Here is a 25,631-nt window from a genome sequence, read left to right on the forward strand (position 1 = left end):
TATCCATCATCCTCCAGTATCTCTCAACTCCTAGGAGAGACTCGGGAAGCTTGTTCGAGTCCAGACCAGCCAATACCTGTGTACTTGTGCTGCAGCAGGAGAAGCAAGAAGGGAAGCACATGCAACCACTGAGAGAACTCTGAGGCTCTGTTCATACACTAAGGTTCTCAACTTTGCTATTATTTGGGAGACAGCTCAAGCGTTTTGCTCAGTGCACTACCTCTTCTCCATGCCTCCTCCAACTCTGCTGTTCTGTAACACTGATACAGTAATATTAAGATAATGTGTGTTATAAGACTGGAGTTGAGTTAGCTTCACCATCTTTTTTTCCAGATTCTCTTGTTTCAAAGCATAAACCAATTCTGAATGGATCCAGTAAGGATGGATCTTCGTGGCTCAAGATGTTCTGCAGATCTTAATCACTTCCTGTTCATGCACGAATCACTTGCCAGCCCACATTTTAACAAAAAAATCTGCTTTTTTTTTAAAGACTGGAGGATCAGGTACAGCATAACTTCAACATGGTCAAAGTCCCTGGGTTCAAGGCTCAAAACCTTCCTTACAACTTCAAACAACATTAAGATTTTGACACTGTCAAGCCCCAAGGGGTACCTTATCCTCTGTGTATATTATGTAGGTATCTATGTACACTGAGAAAGGTGCAAGGAAGTTTAACTTTCCAATAACTGGACAGTCTTCTTGATATGTTGTATCATCTTCACTTGCCTGTCCGTCTGCCTTTCAGCTCCTTCTCTGGTACAAACATGCATGCATACACATTTTAGTCTCAGCTGCTTTAGCACGTAGGGGGAGCTCTCTCCTATCACATAGCCCACATTCCTTCCTTGTCTATGGGGAGCAATTTTTTCACTCGAAATAACTGCCTGAAAGCTGCTGTGCAACTGCATGCTTTTAATGTTCCCTTTTCAAAAACAGAAGTTGAAATCTGGTTTCTTAAAGCAAGAGCTGCAATAAAATAAAGCTGCATCCTTGTCTGTTAGAATTATTGATTGGCCATGGAAGGGGACCATCTAGCTTCAACAAGCGATGCTACTTAAGAAATTATTTCCCCTCATAGGTCAACATCCTACTCTTTCTCCAGAAAGCTCATCTCTTTGAGGGGTGGGATTATTTTTGTTCAGCAGAATGATAGAAAATAGGACTGGATTGGATGGTGGGAGGTCATCTGTTTCAGTATCTCAGGGAAAATACTGGAGTGTACCATTTAACAGCAGTGAGTCCATACTAGGGTACTCATTTTTAAGGCTGTGTGTAAAAATATTCAAGAAGGAAACTATTCTCTATGAAGTAATTAGCTATCTAGCAATGGAAAACAGCCTATAAAATCTAAGTTATAATACTTTTTGGTGTTTTAAAAAAAAAAAAGCCTGTTCAGTGCATTTTGTACATACTATTCCAAGTAAAAATTATGCTGTATAGGATTTTTCTGCTCATAGCAGTCATTTTCCTTCCCATTCAGAGGAAGATCTTAACGGGTTTTGCATGAGTAGTTTGGAAGGTTGGTTGAGCAATAACAAAAGCTGCTATAAATTTTTGAATTCTTTATCACAACTTGAACATGAATAAACTCTAGACTGGCATCAGTTCTGCTGAGAGCATCTCAGCACCCATGAAGAAGGGCAAGAGCAAGACTGAACAGTGGTCCTCTGAAAAACTGTAAAAAGCAGGAGCCAGCTGTCCCTTTTGCACTAGACAAAGTGAAGGTGACTCCTTTTTAAGGTGTACCTTACCACATCTCCATTATAGCTGTAACTAGGACTGTTTCACTGCCTTTCTCAGTCCACAGGGAATATATAATGCAATAAATAGCAAAACCTTTGTAGTCCTGTTCAGTGCCACTGGCAAAACTGTGAAGCAGATACATCACCTATGCCAGATTCACTCAGAATAGGGTGAGGGCTGAACCAGCAACCTGTAAGTATCCCTGACACACTCACTACACACTAAATGTATAAAGCAGTAAGCAACAAGGTGCTAAGGAGTTTCTTGGGTTGGGATGCTCCATATCAGAAAGCCACTTCAAGATCTCACTGCTTTGCTACACTATACAATATGTGCTTATTTCCAGCCCAGCTTTATTAAGTTTATACCCATTTCTTCATGGTCCACGTTGTCCTTTAGTCTAGCTTGTTTTCTGCCTAGTTCTTTACTAGTAGAATATACTGTTAAAAAGCAACTGTACTGTGTTCAAGCCTTCATTTTGCTAAACTAAGCAAGATACGTTCTTCCAAATGCTGTAGGTATAGACTCTTCCACCTGCCTGGTCAGTATAATAGCACTTTTCTGTGCCAGATCAGCTTACGTTGCTCTTGCTTGAGCAGCACTGATGTAAATGATACAAAACATCACAGCTAACAGCTACTGGAAATACTTCACTGAATGTGTGATAAGATTTTGGGTTTTCATTTCACAAATCTTTCCCATTAGATTTCAGTTAGCGAGCTCTGTATTTCTCACAGATACATGTTACTTTTCCATAAATAATTTTGGACATTGCATTTAAGTTTTTTCTATTTTTTTTTAACTCCACTCACCAATTTCATTCTTTCTTTAGGATATTTTGGTCCTGTAGGCTTTCAGGTTTTTTATCATCTACAGCTTTTGCTAGCACACACCTACTTTTTGGTGCTGATTTAATTAATGAAAATTCTACTTGAGTTGCACATCCCAGTTAAATTCTCCCCATTAATTTTTCTTCAATAACTGCCAATGTCCTCAGTAGCCACTTCCTTCCCCACAATGTAATTCCTGTAGTATTAATGCTTAAACTTCTCCAGTGTAACTTGCACATTTCCAGTTGTTAGAGGTATCTGTTATGGAATTCTGTATTTCACGAATCAGCTGGTTTTGATTTCTGAGAGGAAGAATATCTGGTCTGACCAATATGAGCCCAGGCAGATCTTTGATTTTTACTTCCATCTCATTTTTAGCTTATATCCCACCTGCTGTCTTGCCCTTGCTTCTGTATTTATCATAATCTAGACACTTCAAACATTCCTTTACCATTGCCACCCTAGTTAAATTATCTAATTTACCTCTCTCCTTAGCAATCACATTTTTTTCTTAGTTCTCCTGTTACTTAATTGTTTTACTGTTTATTCTTGTTCCTTTATGAGATTTAACTCAGCCCGTATTTTGGCACCTGAAAAACATGGCTTTCCCTTCAAATATTGAAATACCTATGAAAAGCTTCTATCATTGCATTACAAAGAAAACCAAATGAAACCCAAAAACAACTATACATGCTCCAACTATAGTTCCCAAAATCTTCGAACTCAGCCAAATCAAAATCAATTTTTGCTGGGACTCAGTTTAGCATCTCTTTTGCCCAAGGGCTATTTCCCTGCCAAGTTGCTGCTTCTGCTCCCACCCATTTCAACATTCTTCAGACAATTCAAAATTCAAGTATATATGAGAGTCCAATCTGCATTTATATAAAGATACAAGGTAGAGAAAGAAGTAATACCACTGATCAAATTCTAATACAACATGCTTTGAAGAAGAAACAATACTTTCCTCTGGTTCTACCCCTAAAATTCTAAGGAGACAGTTTCAGGTAGGTGTGGAAAGGAAAGAAGTGCTACAGAGACATCTGGAGACATCTATTTTTAAGACAAGTAGTGGGTTTTCTGCTCTGGCTATAATTAATTTAGCCAATATTCTTAAAGACCATTATGCAACCAAAGCATGAGTTGTTATACCCAGAGTTGAGAAATCACTGTAGTATACTTGCAGTATTCATGTGGCTTAGAGGTTTCCAGAAGTAAAGTCGTATTTTTTTAGAATACTATATAAACAGTAAATCCTCTTTGAACAGGAGAGATTGTATAAGCAGTTCTCTATAATGTTACTATCAACATCATCAATCCCTTCTCTCTGGGGAATTTGGATGTGATATGAAAGTCGTGTTCCATAAAATTAAAACCAAAAGAGCTCCTTACAACAGCAGTTACCACACCTCACTTAGGTAATCCTAGACCATATTAAATGCTGTAGTTTCTAGCTTCTGTACTAATTTTGCTCTTTAGCCCTGAGCATCCAAATAAGAATCTGTTCAGGGTCATTTTCCATGATATGTGCTGCATTCTAGTCCTTGATTCCTGTAATGTTTGAACTAAGCAATAGGCAAGTTTGTAGATCCGAACTGCAGTGCAGGAAAACATGTTTGTACTAAAAGAAAGCGGTAGGAGGGTGAGCTTCTAGGCTGGGCAACAAAGAAAAAAAAAAAAAACAAGAGGGGTGAATACATCTGCAGGACAGGTCTAGTCCAGCATCTCTGTACAGAAAGATTATGTTGCCTATAAGGAGTTAGCAGCACTTACAATTACATTGGCACACCACCTTGGAGAGGTGAGAAGTAACAGTCTGTAGTTCATTTGCCAGAAACTGGTGTTTTAGAAGAAGCCTGGATTTTATTAAAGGCCTTGGCTCAGGACAGCAAACAAGACTGGTTCAAAGCCTGTCTTTAATATCAAGTATCAAGGTTTCTGACTGTCTGAAAGAAAGACTCTTGAAAAGGACTGCATTACTACAGACCATTGAAAAACCATGAGTAAGGTTTCTCAATTAGGAATGCAATGCTAATTAGTCTTTTTGGGTCAGCCTGGGTGGGTTGGCTAATTAGCAAAAGTAATATACCCATGTGATTGGCCTGGAGTGTGGGTGAGGTTCCTGGAAGCACCAGGTGATATCTGGTGAAAAAAAAGGATGTGTGGGTGGTAAAATCAGGACAGCTGCATTCAGTGACTAGAGAGGGGGAAATACATCTTCAACAGCAAATGCACAAAGGCTCTAAACTTTCAGAACGGTTGAGGTAAGGATTAGCAAGCTTCTATGAAGTTGTTTGAAACCTTAATTTAGGATAAAATAATTTCTTTCTAAGATGGAGAGATTGTATCAGTACTGCTGTTGTCGTGTCAAGTCAGTGGTGTGTGCGATAAAACCCAAGACCTTTTCAGTGCAAGAACAAATGGCAGATTTGCTTCAGCCTCAAGGCATGGAGGAGATGGAGGCCTTGCAGATGTTCTTTTAACATTCAAGTAGATGTGAATTTAAACTGTCAGCCTGTGTTTTCTACTTCTAAATAAAAGATGAGTTTTACCTACGTAATCTTTTATTTTAGTAGAGAAATAGCAACACCCATATCCTCCCTAGTCACCTTCTGCCACTGCAGAGAACTGTACAGATTGGTTTATGGCCCTTTGTAAGTCTTGGAAGTCTAACACATGGCAGTTGTAGAAAAGTTGTAGAATGTTATGAATGCTTTCTAACAAAAGTCATATGATCTGTTTGGTCCTCCAGACAGAAACTCTTGGATGCCCTCAGGCACAAGTACTTGCCCTTGCCCGTGAGGCAGGGCCCTCCCTGTGCCCCATCACACCACCAAAGGCGAGTGTCTTCAGACTCTGCCCCACGCCACCTCAGAGCCCTGCAGGCACAAGGGAGGTGCCAGGTGCATGGAACAATGGCACGGGAATATGAAAGGAGTTGGCTCCTCTAGGGCAACTTTTCAAGGTTTCCGCTCTGGGCTAATTTCCCCAGTATCCAAGTTGTTACTGATGTAAATGAATATTGTTCCAGTGAGCTCCAGCAGCATTATACAGAGAGGATACCACAAATACTTCACGTTACTGAAACATGCATAGGATAGAATGTCAGCTTTTACATGTGGTTCAGAAAATTAGAGGAAGGAGAGAAGCAAAACAGAGAAGATTCTAACCCACACTAAAGCACTTTAAAGTGTTCTGATGCCTGTGTCTTTCCTTATGAAATGCTCTTCTACATATCCTCATCCTTAAAATGATGGTTACCGAGAACTATGTAACTGGGTCACTTAATATAAGGATCAGATTTTTCTTTATTCGTTTTGTATGTATAATTTTTACTCCTCATTTGGTCTTCTGAAGGTTGGTTAACTCTGAATAATTAGAGTTTTGGACCTGTCCTATGTCCTTTTATTTATGTAGTTAAAGCAGAAGCAGACAAAGCAATTTGCAACAGCTGCGTACGATAGAGTGTTGTTGTCTTGTAACATTTAGAAAGTGTAACTTCAAGATTACTGTGCAGGAATTCACATCACTATGAGTAATATTTATTTCTGTAGTTCTAAGATCAAATACAAATCTATCAGAACAAAACAGTAAGCTTTGCAAGAAACATGTTTAATTAATTTTACATTTACTATGTAATATATTCTAAGATTTTTCCTTCTTGACAGATGGCAATTCGATTTCTGGAACCTTAAAAAACCCCATGCTATTATGTCCAATGATTTAACATATTTCACTTTTCAAAATATTAGAGATGGGCCTAAGACAAAGTTTGGATTCAAATACTAATGTTCCCAGAGGGTGTTCTGCTCCAAGGTTTTGGTTCAGGCCCATCTTTTCCTCTCGACAAGTATATATTTGAAAAGGATACTGCCAAATAAATCTCCTGTTTTGAAAAGTTAAGTATTACATATGTTTCTAATAACATGTCAGATGGAGTAGCATGAAGTAATTTCAATTATTTTTATTATTTGTCTGTGGGTTTTGCTTCCTTCTTTCATTTTGCTTAGCAAAACAGCTAACCTAGAGTAGTCCATCTCCCTTCCCATTTACAGTCAGCAAATCAAAGTGAAACTATCACAAGCAAAAAATCCTGCTGTGCTAGTGCTTCCAGATAAAAACGAATGTAATTAAAAATAAGTTATTTCTTAACTTACACAAAGGTATCTGTTGAAGTCTATTTTCTATTCAGTCTATCCTAAAAAAGAGAGCAGAAGCAATGAGATACAGAAAAGTCATTCAAGGTGCTAGGAACTGAAGGAGAAAGACCATACACAAATGGAGGTAAGATTTGAGAAGGCACTCCTTATATCATGATCACGTGCTGCAAAGGGAAAACAATTCTTTTTAAGAATTCAGCTTTGGATTAGTCCAGGATTCATATATCATGTCAAACAGAACTAAATTAGAAAATGTTATCTGGAATAAATTAAAAGTATATGTTCAGCCCCAGCTAATAAAGAGATTTCTAATGAAAATAAAGACAAGTTAGTGGAAAATTGGAGCTAAGCTACTCTAATTTTTTTTTTCCTCTTCTGTTTTCAAATGTATTTTCCAGAGCGGATCACTAAAGGAGCCAGAGCCAAACAAAATCCCACCTCAGCGACCACCACCTCAAGGTTGTTTACAGTACATTCTCGACTGTAATGGCGTTGCAGTAGGACCAAAACAAGTCCAGGCTACTTAGATAATTGAGACTAAAAGCAAGGGTTAAGCAAAAATGAAAAAAGAAAAGAAACAAACACAATCTTAAAAGCAAACATACCAGTTTTGTTCGATTTTTGCATTGTTTCAGTGCTGACCTGGACTGTGTTTTTTCTATGCAGTGTCAACTATACTGTCTGGTTGTTTACTTGTTCATGTCTGTGCGTGTAATGCTTACCTACCTTTCTCTGTAAAATTTGTGATTTCAGGGCTGTTGTCAACAGTGTACAAAGAATGTGCCTCTTTAGAGCCCAGTGCAACTGTACATTATGGATGGTTAGACAGTATTTTTTGAGTATTATATATCGTCAAGTAAAATACCACCGAGGTTCAAATCTAAATACTTTTGCTTACTCTGTGAGTGTGTGCACACTGTACTCATAGCCTTTATTTTTTTGTGCGTGTGCATGACTAATAGGTAGGTGATCCAGATATATTTTTAAAAGTCTAGATTAGAATTTGCTAGTGAGGCTTTTTATTTATAATTTTATAAAGTTTGTTAACATTTGAGTTTTACTTGTACACAAGGGGAAGTCTAATATATCAGTGACTCCATAAGATACAGTTCTTCCCAAGGAATATTTAAAATATCTTCTATTTTACATACTGGTATTCATATTTTTAGTAATTCTGCATTAAATTATTAGCTATAAAGCTATGTAAATGGGCCACCTATGTGCAATATTTCAGTGAAAGTGTGAATATTTAATGTGTCCTATTTCAATTAAGTAGTACTTTTGTTGTCATTCTGAATTAGTAATCTATGGAGATTTTTAATGAAAGCTCATGCAAATACTTTCAAAAATCTTATACTTACCTAAGAGTTAAATCCCAGGTTATTTGGTGAGAAGTACCTCAAGGACTGTTAAACTTCCTGTAAGAGCTCATTTTTTTCAAATACTGAGATGTTAGGGGATGGTAGACCAAGGTACCTTTAACCAGCTAGGGATCTTGCCCTTCAATTAGAATGCAAGACAAAAATGTCAGCGGTTTTCTTTACCAACTCAGGTCTGCTATTTTAAACCTAGAAATATCCAGAAAGCTATAAAGAAAATTCCGTCCCAGTGTTATCCACATAAATAGGGTTTATACTAATCACTTGAAATCAAACGTGCAAAAAGACTTGAGAAGCCTGACAACTACTAGATTTTTCTGTAGGTAAATTATTTGTGATTTTTGCGTAACCAATTTATAATGTAATATTACAAGAAATACAGAGGCAGGCAGTTAATCTGCTGTGAGATATCTAGGCTAGAATCACAAGCTACACACTGTTAGCATACCATAAAGCTTAGTTGCAAGTGAGCCACAAAACTATAATTTTAATCTTGAATATGTACAAAGATGAGTAGTGGCCATTAGTTTAGTGCAAACAATTTTGTTTAAAGGGAAAACAGCCTTATGTTCTACTTCTGTTTTCCCTACAAACACTGGAAAAAAATTATCAGTGAGAATCATCATTCTTAGTGTTTCTTTTATTTGTACAAGCTGGCTGGTAAGATGAGAATTAAGGTATGCATTATTAGCTATTTAAATGTTTGTGGTAAGTGCTACTGTTTACTACCTATCAGTAAATTACATGAATATTTTGCTTTAGTGATCAGCATTTGTCTGGGTCAGTGATCATTCCAATGATGGCATTGGCTATTTTGTTCTATATTAAGAAAATTCCACTCAGAATCAGGTTCACAGATCCTTACCTCCAGACACCATAAAAGTGAATAAACCATACTGCCCTGGGGTGAAGAAATGAATCTGATGATTGATTTCATTTAAAGCAGTTGGTATTTTTTGCATGTAGTAGTACAGGTATTCACAAGTGCTTTTCACACGACATTTGTGAGTTGCGTGTGCAAAGAAGAGATGGGTGTTTCAGATAGGATTTCAGCTTGTTGACTGTAAAGGATTTACAAGGGCACACACTATTACTACATACCACAGACAAGAAGCAAGCCAAAATGTCTCTCTGCATGTAAGCATGCTTAGGTGCAATATTGTGGGTAACAGGGAACAGATGTTTTACAGTGTAGGCTTAATGTTCAGTTTTGTTGAGTTATTTTTGGTAAAAGTTTCTTTCATGATTGTTGCCTTTTGTACAACCCAGCTGCAAGAAAGTGAGCAAATGCTGGAAGTGTGACAGCAGTATATCTTTTATGTGAAATATCTTGTACAGCTTAATGTGCAATAAAAGAAAGTTATATCTGTCTTCAGTGTAAAGTTTCTGGCATTCAAGCCTGTATGTACAAGTGGGGGAAAGAAACCTCTCTGTTTTTCAATATTGAGTGAAAGGAGACTTAATAAGAAAACGATCCTTATTAAGATGTTGCAAGACCATGTTATCACCTTCAAATATTTCCTACAAAAGTGGTTCAAATTAATAAACAATGAAGGCACATTCCTTAACATACAGTACGTGCTATTTATCTTTCTACACCACAACACACTGCTACAACTGTATTAAAACTTATTGAAGCATTAGTACATGCTGTTCTCAGACACATACACTGGAATCTCATATAGTAAGTTCAAAGCTAACTATAATAGCAATTTAAAAAAAAATATTCATGTATTGCAGCAGTACTTCCAGATATGATGGTTTTCTCTTAGAAACCTGAATAGATTGTCTTTTACTTGCACTAAATATCTATGTAAGACTAAAAATTCCCAAACGTTCAGAACATCTAGATCAGTTGTCTTCTATAATATTTACTGTTCAGCAAAGCTCTTATCCTGACTGAAATATTATACAAACAAATCGCTCAGAATTTCATCCCGTCCTTTCTTCTCCTTAATTCAGATGTCCTGTGTGCCTTGTCACATGCAAGAATAAAGATTCAATTCTAACAACTACCAGCCCAGAAATCCACATTCAGACATCTGATATAAAAGCAGCATGCCCACTGATATCTGACACAGCAGTATTTCAGTCAGTAAGCAAAAAAAAACCAACCCTGTATGATGATGTAGCATCTTTCAGCCATGGATTTCACAACTAAGTCTCCACTACACATTGTAGTTTCACACTCGATGCAGTATTTTGCCAGTATTCTTCCTTCTCAGTGGAAAGATCTCCTTGGTGAAGGATTAGTAATGACTTTCTTGTGTTTCTTGTAATATTCTTGACATATTTCAGTAAGGGGTTAACTAAGTTATTAAAACACTTTAAATTAGTCAGAAAATTTCAGTATGAAGTAGTTTTACTGCTATAAGAGTGAATCTGAGAGGAATATTACAGAAATAATTTCAAAACTTGGAGGACCAAAACTGCAATACCTACACAGAAAAGAGTAGCTGTATTGCTGAAATAGATAGTACTGGTGAATTCAATTATCTTGCAGCCTCTCCTTGAGCTAGGCCAAAACTGTAACTCCATTGATTTGATTTGAAGTCAGTACCGCTACTGCTGGGATAAATTTGGTACTTCTTAGCAATTTTAAGGATGAATCGTAGGGGCTCCAAGCAAGTTACTAATGTACCAACTGTGATTAGTAGTATTGACTTCATGAAACTGCAGTCCATATTAATATACTTTTGCCTCAAGAGTAGAATTAATCACATTCAAGCATTATTTTAAAGTGTTGGATATGAAATCTAATAAGAATTCTTTGATACTATAACATTATGAAGTTTTTCTTGTACTGAACCTAGGGGGCCCAGTGCAACCCCAAGGAATGCAATCACAAAGCCAGGAGCCATTGCAGCCACAGCGCATGTACCCCCCTGGGCAGTCAGCAAAGCCCTCAACTTCCCAGCCACAGCGTCCGCCTGGACCCACAACTCAGCAGCCACGTCCCCAGGCTCAAGGTCCTTCCAGCACCAGGTTATCAAAGGAAGCAGAGCCACAGCCACAACCACAGCCACAGCCAGCTCCACAGCCTGCTCCACAGCCTGCTCCACAGCAGAAGCCTCAGTCGCATCCACAACTGAAGTAAGATTTGCTTTGTCCACTTTCTTTTCTCCTCATAACACAGATTTTGTTGTTGTAACTGTAATTTGACAGTGGGTCTAATGTTCAGAAAGAAACATACTTATGTTCTCAGGTCTAAAATGAGGTTAAAACCTTTCAAAAAGCTTATTCTCTGTTTGTGATTAGTAAGACAGCATCATTAGTTATATCCTAAGCACTACACAAAATTTCATTTATTAGTTGTGAAATTTCTGCCCCAACTAGGTCTGAAAACTCATCTTTCTCAGATTTATTTTCTCCTTTTCTTGTCACTGACTCATGATCTGGGTGTGCTGCAAGCCAGCACAGAAAAGAGGAAGTCTTATCTATTTAAACTTTTAACCTTGCAGTCACTCAGACAACAGATTCCAGTTTCAGAAGGCCTATCTCAGAAACAATCCAAATGAACATGAGAGACAGTGGCTGCCAAACCGTGTTTCTGTACGGTCGCGCTTCGCTCGTGGTTATACACTGCTGCTGACTGTACAGCACCCGCGATTCACGCCGGCCCTCCCCGAGAGGCTGCAGGACTCCCACAGACAGCAGTCCCTAGTTCTCTCCCTGGTGGAAGATCCCTTCAGGCACGGCACACTGGTGTTGCCGTATCTAGTCAGCCGCGTGCTACGGTAAAGCATCTGGAAGGGTCTGTGGCTATATCCGCCCTCACAGCTTAAACCCAGCCAACAGAGAGCATGGGGAGGGATTAACAATGGTTTGCTGGTTTTCAGCATAGCGATCCTGACACACACTATTGCCGGTAGAGTCATAGGCACTTTCTACTTACTTTGGTAAGTACAAAGGCTGGCACGTAGTCTTTGTTTTATCCAAGTAACACAGATCCCCTTTTTCCACCCACTCATATGCTAACATTAATGTGAACCAATTCATTGATGTGTTAGGTGGCAATATGCAAAGATGACAACATTCTCCTTGCTTTCCTAGGACAGTGAGTTTCTTTATTCTGTTTTGTAATCATAAAACTCAAATTAATTCATCCATTGTTTAAATATACATAGAGAATAGGGAGGTCAGTTTTCTTAAGTGAGATGGAAGACTCTAAACTAGTTTGAAAATTAACTTGTGAGCTTCTGATATTTAAGAAAATCAGTTAAGAACAGGTACAGAACTGTATCACATAATTTTTCATCTTCCTCCCTTTCCTTTAGTTCTTTGTTCAAATCTAGACTCATTTTTCTTTTCTTCAGATAGAAGAGAATTGTCTGTATTTAAAATAAAATAAAAAAGGAGAAATCGAAGTTTTTGAGATGCAAGCTGTAATAATAGTAGTTTTTCTAACTTTCAGGAGGCAATTTTAGGTCCACACCAAGACTCAGATCTCCTGCCTGTAGGATTGACTCTATCTATTTGCATGTGTATGCTTTGTATTCACCCACATGCTGTTGCCTAACCTGTATGTACATGTTATTAATCTGTGAATAAATATTTAATTAGGCTACTTATTGTGTTACTAATCAAGTCAAGTGCTGCTTCCCACCCTCCCTCTTTCAGTGAGTACAAACAAACATTTATCAGTCTATTCTCATTAGCACAGCTATAATTTATGAAAAACCTAAAATGCCTGTAGCACTGTTTGCTGTGCATTATTAGTTTAGAGGTAGAGCAGTTGCAAACCATGAAGAGTATAAGACAATCTAAATAAGAAAAACGTTTCAGTTTTACTATAGCCAAAACTGAAATCCTATTATTGTACTGAGATAAAAATGGAACCATTTAACTAGTTTTAGTAAGGCATGGATGTTTTTGTAAAAAGATGATAACTCATTAATGTTTTCTATTTAATTTCAAGCCTAGTTTTTAGATATTATTTTATCTGCCAAGTAATGAGTTAAAGTTTTAAACTTCAGATATTTTCCTTCTTGTATGTTTTTTTATTCATGCTTACAGAAACTTACAGATATTTTCCTTCTTGTATGTTTTTTTATTCATGCTTACAGAAACTTACACCATAGTTACATGATAGCACTAAAAACAGAACAGCATTGCTAGACTAACTGCCTCTAGACAAGAAATATCTGATTGGGGGATTTTTTTTATTTTTTTTTTTTTAAGAGATAAAGTGTTATTAGGCCTCCATTAAGGATCAAATGCCCAATATGTATATATAGAGGGAGTACCTTACAACTTCAGGATTCATTCTTCAAACTCTTGCCAATATACCTGATTTTTCTTTGTGCGTAACTGCAGCCTTAATGAACACTGTTATTAATCATCATGTGTTGGGTGGTGGTTTGGATTTAGCAGGCAGGCCCATTTTTTCCTTGAGTTCTAATTTACATCATCCAATTTACTGGAATACAATGTTTCAGATCTATAAAAGAAAACTGTTCTCTAAGGAAAATATTATCCTGTTTCTCAAATCAAAGTGCAGAAGGAATGTGCTGTGTTGCAGCAGTTCTGTATGCTACATCTAACTATATTGCTGGTGTTGAATGTCCTTTTTGTTCACATGCAAACTGTCTATGTCTGATGGACATTTTTCCTTTTCTCATAATTTATACTAGTTATACATGTCTGGAAGCTTGTAGACAATATGACCATACAAAACATGTTGCATTTTTGTCTTGCAGCAAGTCGCAGTCTTTGACAAATGCCTTCAGTTTCACAGAATCATCCTTCTTCCGATCATCTGTGAATGAAGATGAAGCAAAAGCTGAAACTATTCGAAACTTGAGGAAATCCTTTGCTAGTCTTTTTTCTGATTAGCCAGCTTCATCTAAATGCATCTAGCATATAGTCTAAAAATTCCGTGAATGTTACATAGGTTTTGTTTTCCCTGTGACAGTACCCTTCTCTACTGTGCTAACTGTTGTATTAAGCAATATGTTAAACATAAAAATAAATTTAAAAAAAAAAAAGAAATGGAGGACTTTGATGAGATACCATTCAGGAACATGTATAAAAATCTGTAAAGATAGAAGGGTTCCATTACTAACACAGAATGTCGAATTCTAAGGTCCTTATCCATTGTAATATTGTGGCCTTACTGTGACTGAACTATATAATCCTATTTGAGACTCCTTTGTAGTATTGTGTTAATAAAGCATTGAGTAATGGGTTTCTCCTTGCTTTACCCATTTTCAATGCATTGCAATGCATGTGTATTTTGTGTGTAAATGTTTTGTACTGCAAAAGTATAGTCTTGACTTGTTGCCTCCAAACTTGGGAGGCAATTCACACTGACATTCTTGTCAAGCCACATAAATAATGTGAGCAATTGAAGCAGTTTCTTCCTCCTTATACAATCTTTCCATCAGCTGGTTGTAGACTTCTGATGTATTGCTGAGAGTTACCAGTACACTAACTTAATGTCATAAATAGAGTGTATATGTACTACTGTATCACCATATGTCTATTTAAATTTATTTCCAAACTGTAACCATAACTGGGTTTAGTTGCAAAGAATATGCATGATGTTACCCTTATTTTTGTGAACACCTTCTAATAAATGTAAAGTCCCATGCCTGATTTAAAAATGTCTTCTACAAAGCTTGTTTCAACATCTATATATGGTCTATTTTGACTGATATCAAAAGAGTAGCTTTATGATTATAAAATATTTGGACACAAACCACAACTGTAAGAAAATAAACTATCACTAATAATTCCCTTTTTGAACAAGCAGCATAAAAATTTGAAATTAATAAGACTCACATTTACATTTTTTTAATAAGTTACATATTTTTAAAATATTTCTCTAACTTGCAAAAACAGAACAGATCCCAGACTTTGAGGTAATAGCAGCATTTTTTTTTTTTAATTATCTAAATCAAACTGAAGTTCCTTAGTAATCTCTAGACTATCAATTTCCAAATGATTATCATGTCATTCTGCCTACCATGAATTACATGCAGCAATATTCCTTGCTGGGAGACAGCTAACAGGGGAAACAAGAAAAAAAATAACTGTAATATTAGCATGTCTGAGGGAGAAAACGAGCAACACAATGTTAACTTAAAAACCCTGTGGGATTTGTAATGGGTTTGTAGAGACATATCTACTTGCCTCAGAAAATTTACCTCCTGTAGATCTGACAGTTTAAGAAATCTAAGTAAATCACAGTCACCATTTGATGACATAAGTCCTTGCAGCAGTTTTGGATTCCTTTGGGTGAAGAGCCTGGCTTTGGCCAGGAGGTTGGCAATGAAGTATGGAAACTTTAATCTCCAGTGATGTCAGAATTCATTTTGTACATTAGCATCTGATAGCTCTCTGTTTGTCAACATAGGCTAAGTTGATGATCTTAGCATAAATATTTCCTGAAAAGCAGGCATGTCCAACTCACAGGCAGCACAACTGACATCCTTTTTGGACTGACGCTGAGGACTGACTCAGTATCAGAGTAGAACAGTCATGCCTAGAACAATGCTTTCCTCCAAGTTAACAATAACACGATTTTATGGATCAGTTTGCATCGCAGCATTACAAACATTAAATACATACCGTTGCCCTCTGTAAGATGGAATCTCAGTCCCTCTGTTTGGTGTATGACCTTCATCTTTGTGGAACAGCCCTCAGAGTAGCCCTCTTACTGAATTAACGACAATTCTCTTTTTTTTTTTTTTTTTTTTTTTTTTTTTTTTTTTTTTTTTTCTTTCCAAGAGGAATGTACTGTGTACAGAAGCCTGTAGTTTAAACAATGAATTCTGTGGCAAAACAGAATGCTTTAACTGGTAGTAGTTTTTATTAGTTCATAAATATCAACTATACTTTGATTTTTTAAAGTTTTGTCCCCCTCCTGCCCCCCACTGGATTGAAACACCTTTCACTGGGCTGCAACAACCACCTTGAGCAGTTATAGAGCCTTTCATGTCTGAGAAGCACTTTACTTTTAGATTAGAAAGATTAATCAAAGTTGCTAACGCAAATTAATTACTGCTACAGAGAAAGCATAGTAATTATGCATAGTTTGGCATGGTTCATGATTAGTACATGCCTAGTTTCAGCAATATTTAGTACAATATGAATTACAGGTAGTTCATTAGTCCAGGCCCCAGATTTCGACTTGAGGCAAAGTTTCTCGCTCATATAAAATTCCCTCCCACCTCTTCCTGGGAGAAAACGGGTTTCACTACAGTCTTTGTTTTACCATCTGGAACAAAAAAAAGAAAGAAAAGAAAAGAAAAGAAAAGAAAAAAAGAGAGCAAGATGATGCAATCAAATCTTCATGGTGTATCCTCCCACACAATGTACATAACACATTGCCTCTCTACAATGCCAAAACTTCTTTATACCTCCAAGCGTGCTAAAGCGTGTCACATGCAAGCTGCTGCATGCTTATGTTCCTTATGCAGTGTTTCATGGTTAAGACATTTTTAAGCAATCTATAACACATCTCCAAAATACTAATCAGAAAAGATGAGTTTTTATAAAAACTCTATTCAAACATGTATTGCCCATTTTGTCTTACTTCATTAAGTAGATTGTGCTTTGAATTCATGTGTAAGCTCTAAATACCCAGTTATCCAGTATAATGCTATCCAGGGTTGCATAAACACTAACAGAGAAATAATCAAAGTGTCTGTGGTTCCTCATCATTACGAACACTAGCCTAGGAACATACAGTCTGTACTTCATTTGCACCTTTTCCATGCAGATGCAGCTTATGATGCCACAAGTTTCTATGTGCAACACCCCATCTTTTTTTCATCTTTCACTTACGGATCAGGATAATATGAAATCTGCAAGAGCTACCAAGCAAGTGTAGTCTTAAGATTGAGATGGAGCCATTTTCTGACCATTAGGCCTGAAGCCAACTCAAAATGCTGAAGCAGATTTCTGGAGATTATAATTATGGGCTAAGTGACTAATCTAGCTTTGAAATAACCACTAACTCTCCAGTAAAAATTAGTCAAAATAGTACTAAGGTACTTTGTAAATATTGTGTTTACTTTGTATACTTCCTACTCCACAAGAACAAAGTCACTTCTCTCAGCCAATGTTGTCTCAATGAGCAGATCACATACAATAAAGCTCCTATTTACAAAATTGAAAAAATCAGTGCATATTGTCTGTGCATTGACATGGTTGTTGACAGTATTTGACTGAATACTACAAATAAATTTCCTAGCAAGCTGTCCATCAACAGCAGCTTCCATTGAGATTGGGTAGGTGGCTGAGCAAGTCCAACATCGCTGTGTAGTGCCTTTGTAGATCTCATATCATGATGCCTATCTTGGTAACTGAGATATTATAGATAGCCCCACAGGGGTTGGCAGGTATGGTACAGGATCTGTGGGAGACTGGGCCACACTAAAATGACAGTGGGAGGCTCAGCAGAATGTACAAAGATGATCTAAAATGGCACTAGTTGTCAAAGTTTGGGGCTGAGTTTCCTTTTGTGTCTGGACACTCAGCTATCTTACCCTTTGTAACCATTGTGGCATGGATTTAGAGGCAACTGATAATTGCCTCAGAGTAATTTAAGAAAGATGATCTTAACTGTCACATAAGCCAACACAAATTAAGTTCTGAATGACAATAATGCCTCCAACATGGAAATGCTTTTTATTAGACATACACTTCTAAACAAGCAATATTTTTTAAGATGTTTTTAAGGTCTCATATCAGAAGTTTCAAAATAGATACCTAAAATTGGTAATTAGTTTTCTAAATGCATATTCAGTCATGTAAATAAGCAGCCAAATTTGCAAAATCCTGTTTCCCTAGGTTCCTCTAATTCCTCCACATTTTCTAAGGAAGTATATTGCACCTGAAGATGACAGTTTACATTATGTTTCATGAAACATTAATTTGTTCATCTGTAGTGAGATTCTTAAAGCTCTAAAATTAATTCAAGAATACAAATAAAATTGAACTTTCTCAAAAAGAAAAAGAATTCAAATAAAGTCTAGAGTATCAAGTGAGTTCTTTAAATTTAAAATAAGGCAAAACAACAGAAGGAGTATCCCCCTATTTCACTTCAAGATAGCCCAGGAGTAAGAGACATGTGATTTTTTTCCCGATAGATTATGTTACAAAGAATATAGAAGGAGGATAAATTTTTTTAAAAGTAAAAAAGGTTTTAAATTTTAAAATTATTTTTTTTAATTTAAAATTTGTAACATTTAAAAAATTTTAAAAGTAATAAATAAAAAATCAGATTTTGTAGTTTTTACTGGGACTGGAGTTTTGACTAATGTTCTCAGTTGCATTGCTTAGACCTTCCAAGGGTGAATGTGGTGTTTTAAATCTGATCCACTTCACATTACTCAACATTTAAGTTTCCCAGTACAGGATATGTATTATGGAGGAGAAGCTACCTAGCTTTATAGCTATATCTTTGTTCTATAAAAGTGATGGATGGCAACAGGATAACAGATACTGGGTAAAATGGAAGCTAAACCAACAAGACCAAGAATGGATTAATTGGCAGCTTAACTCTTTGCACGTGTTTTTTGTCAGCATTTTTCTCTCCTCCCAACCATTTCTACTTTACTCTCATGTGCCTATTCCTGTCCCAATCAGCCAAATTCTACTTTAACGATCTATAAGCTCTGAGGAGTAGCTGAATTTTTGTTTAAAGGCAAGATTTTGAATTGTTATTATTGCTTTGTACTGATGTATGCTTCCTAACACCACAAAGATAGCCAGAGTAAGTAGTAAAAAATGAAAGCTGGCTGTTCATGTTCTTCTCTTACTTTCTTAACTAAGAATGAAATTTTGATAAAAGATTATGTCAATTTCAAAAACATCTAGACAGGTAATACAAAAGAACTTTTGTCTATCCAGATAAGAAAAAAAAAAAAAAAAAAAAAGGGCTGGTACTTCACCATGTTTTAATTTGGGAGCTACCTCTCAAAAGCCTGCTACAAATGTCTGAGTGATGAGCACTTTTAAGAGGTGATCTACTATAGAGACTTAAAATTATACAGCTAGATCTGATCCATCCATCAGCTACAGAATTACTGCAGTAGTACTAGACAGTACTTTATATACATGAAACTAAAATTAACAAGAGCTGTGCATCATTAGTATGCCATGTGACCTTCTGAAGCCATAGCTGAAAAGTGTGGTCTTAGTTTTACTGCAACTCAGACCAGTGAAGATAATCACCCAAAGATTTAACGTGGACCATGGATGTTTAGTAGTTCTGCTGTTAAGGAAAACCAGGATAAGCTGATGCTTCTTTTCTCCTGTTCCTCAGATATTTCATGTAAAATTCTGCCATTTAAGTCTCCTGAAATTTTTGTTGTGGAAACTGGAGCTATCAGGCAAAAGTTCTTCAGATAATCAGAAGAAGATGTCAGTGTGAGAGAAGGATATATTTATTTCATTCCCACCCACTGTAATAAAACGTGAGCATCTCACATCTTCACTCATAAAGTGCCTCCTCCCCTAAAGTTAGGAGGAGTTTTAACACACAAAGAAAGAATGGCAAAGCATCCTTTCACTGAGTGCAGAATGCCATGAGCTAACACCTCACTTGCCAAGTGTGCTCGAACTGGAGATCTACTGTACAGATCTCTCCAACTGATGATTATGTAAATCTTCCAGATGGGCCCTTTAAACCATAGATTACTATCCGGACTATATCTATCATCACTGAATACTTCATAGTTTTGGCTGGTTCAAGCCAGACTCCTGTAATCTCTGCTTTTTGCATATTTCTCTTTCTTTGCAACCCGCATTAACAATAGTGTCATGAGCATGGATATATCTTTATGCATGTTTTCCCCACATACACTTTTTTTTCCTTCAGTCATGCATAGCCTGAGACCACATACTCCACTGGCCTCATGCAGTAAGAAACATGGTGTGCTACTAAAGAGGCTGCCACTAGAACTTAGCGTGCAAACAAATTCTGTTGCTAAGGTGCCATATCAGCTTGCAGTTTATGTGCGAGTTGTCTCACACAATAGATCCACTGAACAGCTGAAAGTGCCAGATATTCTAGTTTAAGAAAAAGGAAATGCTCCTTTCCTCCCCAATCCCTGTGGGGAAATGGAAATTAGTCACTCCCTATCCACCAGCTGAACTGGGCCTAATTACTACATAGAAATGATAGTAAATCAGAACTGTGCTGAGCTGCATTCGTTACCTGTCTTGGTGACAATTTAAGTACATCAGTTATCAGTAAGTGCTGGATGCTTCATCTTAAGCTGCCGGGGAAACTGCGTAGTGTTTCCATATAGAAGAGATTCTACTTCTGATATTGTTACTACACAATCCCAACCAAAGATTTTAACAATCTTGAAAATGGGTGTTGCTAGCCGCATCCACTGCTATTTACTGTGAAAATGTCTTCTTTCATTGCTTGATGGAATTGTAACAAATTTGGGTATATGGAAGAGACCTGTAATTTAAAGGCCTCTGCCCCACCTGTTATGGGAATGTCTCTGAACTAGGATCAAGGAAGCATTCTTTTTCTTATTTAGATGTTTTTTGTCTGTTTGCAAGTCATGACTTAATCTATTAGAAAAGCGAAATGGTTGTTTTAAAAGTATAACATCTCAATCTCTTTTCCCCTTAAACTCAGGTTCACTTACAGGTGAACACCACGCTATACTGTATATTCGTTTACTCAGCTTTGTTCTACAGCACATTTTTGAAGACATTAGCATTTTTCACACCTTTTTTTTACTAGAAAGGGAAAGCATGTGCATTGACTCTGGGCCATAGAGAGCTGATGTAATTTCATGGCAAGAAGACTCCTGCTGCCCTTAAGAATGTTAGTACAAGTTCTGAACTGACTTACCCTCCTCTGGAATAATTATGCATTCCACTCTGGCACATTTTATCATGCAATTCTCCTGCTTTGTAGATTACATGTCTTGAGGAGGTACAAAAGGGAAGAGCAAAGACTGTTTTATTTCTATACATGCATCTAACAAAATTATATATACACACACACCTCAAATAGTACTTTTAAATGTAAAATTATGTGAGAATTTACTTTGCAGACTTATTTAATATGTACATTAAATACAGGTATCCTTTCATGCATCAAGGAGATGCAAGCATCTCTTGGGAGGAACACAGCAAGTATGGGGAAAATATATTGTTAAATTATAATTGAACAAGCTGCAACTTGTTCAGGTTAAACAGCCCACCCTCAAACTGCAAAAAGCCAAATTACGCCCTCAGCAACTTCGAAAAGTAAACTGCCTTCAGTGGATTTCTGCAAATTTAACTGTCTAGAGTCTACAGCCACATCAGAATAAGTCTCCCTGATCTCAAAGATTAAGCAGTCCCCAGCCTAGTAAGTATTTGGATAAGAGACCACTTGGCAGTTCCACATAGCATTAGACATTAGCACAGGTTGCATTCATAGCTGAGAGCTTGGATGTGAGGGGCGCTCGCAATACCAGACTTACAGATATAGTAAATGTATCTTCCAAAGAGGTATTAGGATGAGTTTATAAGCCTACCTCTCTCTGACTATGGTAAAAGCCTAAAATAGGTTTAAAATAAACAAAAAACCAAACAAAAAATGACACCACCACCACCACCACCACCAAAAAAAAAAAAAAAAAAAAAACCAACAAAAACCAAACCCAAAAAAACCCCAAAACCCCGAAACCAAACCAAACAAACTGAAGGCTGAAATGGCCTGAGTTCTTTTTACAAATAGCAGATAATAAAAACTGAAAGAATGAATGAAAATACTGAATTCAATCATCTGTTTTGAAAAATGGGGAACAAAATATAATTATGTCCCAGAAAGACTAGAGACCAGGTCATTCATTTTTAGACTGAAGGCATAAAAACGTCTGTTGCTAGAGTCAGCAGAAGCATACTGGGAAATGGAGCTGCTGGATGGTTACTTGGACACTTGTTCTCCAGGACAAAGCCAGGAAGAGGAATTTTACTATCCTTACAGTAACTCTTTCAGGTATGTTTTAATACATCTTCTTGAGGTGTAGGTGTGTCAAATCAACATTTCTTTTCAACCAACAGTAGGTCACACGTAAAACTTTGGAAGGGAGCAAGTACACTGACCAGCTATGAACGCTGCATAGTGACCCAGAAGGGATCTACTGTTTCATTTTGAAAACTCCCAAAGAATTAATTCAGCTATTAAAAATCTCTGCCGTGTTCTACAAAGCATATAGCATTCCATACTAAAAATTTCTTTGGACTGGTCAGTCATTCTGAGTTGCAAAGTCGCTGTGTTTCTCTGGAATGGGGGTGCGGAAAATCTGTGACTGAAAAGGTTCCAAAAAGACCCACCATTGTTTTCAATTCTCATCTAATTCTGGACTTCAGAAAAACACACAGGTTAGAACAGTAGCAGAGTGGATAACTAGGACTCCTGTACCTATCTAGGTATCTGAACTGCTGTGTTTAAAACTTTCAACCCTTCCTACTCTCTACACACAAGTCTTCCTTTTTAGTTACTTGCTTCCTGTTCAAACCAAAAGTCAAATTTTCTACAAATGGGTCAGATTCATGTTGGGGGGGTGGAAGGGGAGGAATTTATAGGGGCAACACACAGACCATATACACAAAATGCAGATCTCATTATTTTTATGCTTATTCTACCCACTAGCACACTTAAGCCCTTATTATGATAAACATTTTTTTCCACATTTTTAAAAGAAAAGCCATAATTTTCATTAAAATAAAAATAGCATGTTAAGTTACTAAATCGTGCTGATGTTTTTTGTGCTCCCTCACACATATGGCTAGCTGAGAATGCATAGCAAGTTCAAGCTTGAAATGAATTTTTTTTTTAAGCAACCAGTATATAACACTAAACATGATTTAATAATGGAAAGACTGGCACAACCTTAAAGGAATATCATCAAGTAGGCAAGGTATGCTTGTGACTTATTATAAAACAGTTAAATCAAGTCGGAAGCATAATCCAGATTCTTTACATAATTATGGCAGAAGGGTGTGGAAGGAGAAATATCAATTATTTTTTAAAGTGGAGAACTTCTAAAAGTAAAACAAGCAATACATTGACCTCTCATTTCTCTCCGCTCTCTGGAAGATGCATGTAACTTTCATTTATACAAATGTTATAGCCAACTTAAAATACCAGCTTAACATTTTGCTATTTGGTTTATTCCTTTGATGCAGAAGTTAATAAAATTTTTATTACAATTCTTACTAGGTCAAGCTTAACATTCTTAGGACAGTATCATCTCTCCTTAACCAAGCTAATCATAGAAAATAAAAGAAACAGCAGCGCTGGTCCTTGTTCCATTGGTAACAAAACTTCATTAACTTAGGCACATACAGAAATTGCTTAGTTGTAGTGATACCATCTGATATTATGTACGATATTAGAGAAATGACTGAAAAAGGAGAATCTGTTGTTTTATAGTGCTTGTATTTACACTCAGTTAAAGCTCAAATAATCTCCATCACAATTAAAAAGAGATTATTGTGGCAAACAGCACAAAATTAAGATTTCCAACTAGTGTTAAGAATTAAATACACATCAAAACATTAGAACAGTGTTCCGTATTTTAGAAGTACTCTGGATTTCTGTGCATAAGCCACCTTGCAATTCCATGGCAAAAGACTGTCATTTCCTTAGATATCTGCCCCTTGCAGCCTCTCAAATCTTAAACCTTTATTCTTAGAGATTGAGGCTAGAAAACAAAAATGTGATTTGTACACACGGGGTTAGGTCTGAGGAATCAACAGCCCTTCACAGAAGCTATTGAAATAAGAGGTGTGTCTGTGATTACTAAAGAGATCTTCCGGTGATAACAGAAGAATTGCATCAGCTTTTGGCTCCGAGGGTCAGAGTGACTCAGCAGTTCAGAAGAATGTGTTTCCATTTCTTTCCGGTTGGAAGATGGTGAACCTTCACTAATACTTTCTCTCAAAATGCCATGAAACGGGCAAAATGGGGGTGATAGTGTTCTCAGGAACAGCTTGACAGCCTTTACTGGGAGTAGTGTAAGAGCGGTGCAGAGGTCACCGATACCACTATAGCACAGGCTTTCTTTGCAGTAGTAGCAGGAAATTTGTTTCAACAGCTCAGCAGCTGATCCCTAGTGAGTTACCAACTCATTTCTGCAAGTTGGTACAACACATAGCACAGGAAATTCTAATTTAGAATTAAAATTTAATTGTGAAAGCAAACATTCCTGGTAATTCTGGTGATTAATTAGTCCTTTTTTTTTTCTATGACTTTGGCCCTCTCAAACCAGAATTTTGTCCATAAATTCAAAGAGAAAATTATAATATCTCAGGAGATTCTCATTAAACAATAGTCTATAGTTTGGGCACTACACTAAAGTACCATGATTATCGAAATTAGCTATGTGAAATATATATTTTTCTTATTATCCTCTCATATTGCCATTTGTCAGACACGAAATACTGAATTATATTGGCCACTGGTTTGACCCAGCAGGACAGTTCTTGTGGTCTTTCTCTTCTTCCCACTAAGTAATGAGTTTGCACCCCTTACATTAAGCCAGCCCAAGTTACAGCTAATTTGTCAGGATTGCCAAAGTTTCTTCTGAAATGGAATTGTAGATGTGCAAGATACTTGTGAAAGTTACATGCTTATGGTCCTCTCTTCACAAGAAAGACTTTGAAAACTGAGTAAATATACCCAAATATTTCATTTTAAACTGCATGGAATCAGTCAGTTTGGGTTGGAAATAGTAGAATCAGGAAAGTTTATATCAGTTCCTGGAGACTTCTGCTGATTGCTTGGCCTGCCATTGAGTACTAGAGTTAACATCCAACAGCAGGCAGTTTATACTTGTATCTGGCCTTTTATCTACACTTCCGTCTCACCGCTCAGCATCAGCTGCGGTTGGCACCTCTGCTCTCAAAAGTACAGCACCCTCTGACTAAAACTCAGACCATCACACCTTACTTTCCATTCTGTCCCTGCTTTCTAATATTTAAATCACTTCCTTGACCACTAACAGGAAGCAATTACAGTCTGTGCATACTTCAACAAGATATCACAAGACCTTAACTGACTAAATTTCATCATCAGACAACGACAGACCAAACATTTCCTTTGGGCTATGCTACATTTAAAAAGTGGTCTTCAAGAACTGGAAAAATCTAAAAGCTGCATTTCCAGTTAGCCTCCTTCTTAGAAAAGGATTCTGAAAAGATCCTTAACAATTACAAACATATGGGGATAAAATTGACACAGCCAAGAAAAAAACATTCATTTAAATTAATCAATCATTGTCAAATACTATGCTGTGTTCCAGAAAGTCTGTTCATTCTCCTGAAATAAGAACTTGCATATTCTAGGTTATGTTCATGAAGTTTGAAAGGAACTTTAAAAACAATTTCTGAAGCCTGCCATTTCCTTTGCATCAAGTTCAATAAGTCTGAAATAGGCGATGAAATAATGATGAAGTCAAGACTAACTTTTGTGCCCAATTTGCACAATGCAGTTCTAAAATACAATCCATCATCTAATCTAGAAAAGTATCTTAATGCCAGCTGTGGTTTTC

The 25,631-nt window shown here is 36.8% G+C and overlaps 1 protein-coding gene across 1 annotated transcript in view; it reads left to right on the forward strand.

Annotated features, from left to right (window-relative positions):
- The window catches only part of SYN2 (synapsin II), a 127,546-nt gene extending 112,709 nt beyond the window's left edge, over window positions 1-14,837 (forward strand). Inside the window, exons 11-13 of the mRNA XM_026857877.1 lie at window positions 7,129-7,189; window positions 10,923-11,202; window positions 13,809-14,837. Of these exons, the coding sequence (XP_026713678.1) occupies window positions 7,129-7,189; window positions 10,923-11,202; window positions 13,809-13,944 (477 nt within the window). The 3' untranslated portion in view covers window positions 13,945-14,837. The remainder of the gene's footprint in view (window positions 1-7,128; window positions 7,190-10,922; window positions 11,203-13,808) is intronic.
- Window positions 14,838-25,631: the final 10,794 nt, after the last annotated feature.

Source organism: Athene cunicularia (assembly GCF_003259725.1).
Source record: "Athene cunicularia isolate RWA chromosome 12 unlocalized genomic scaffold, athCun1 chr12_part1, whole genome shotgun sequence".
Lineage (NCBI taxonomy): Eukaryota > Metazoa > Chordata > Aves > Strigiformes > Strigidae > Athene > Athene cunicularia.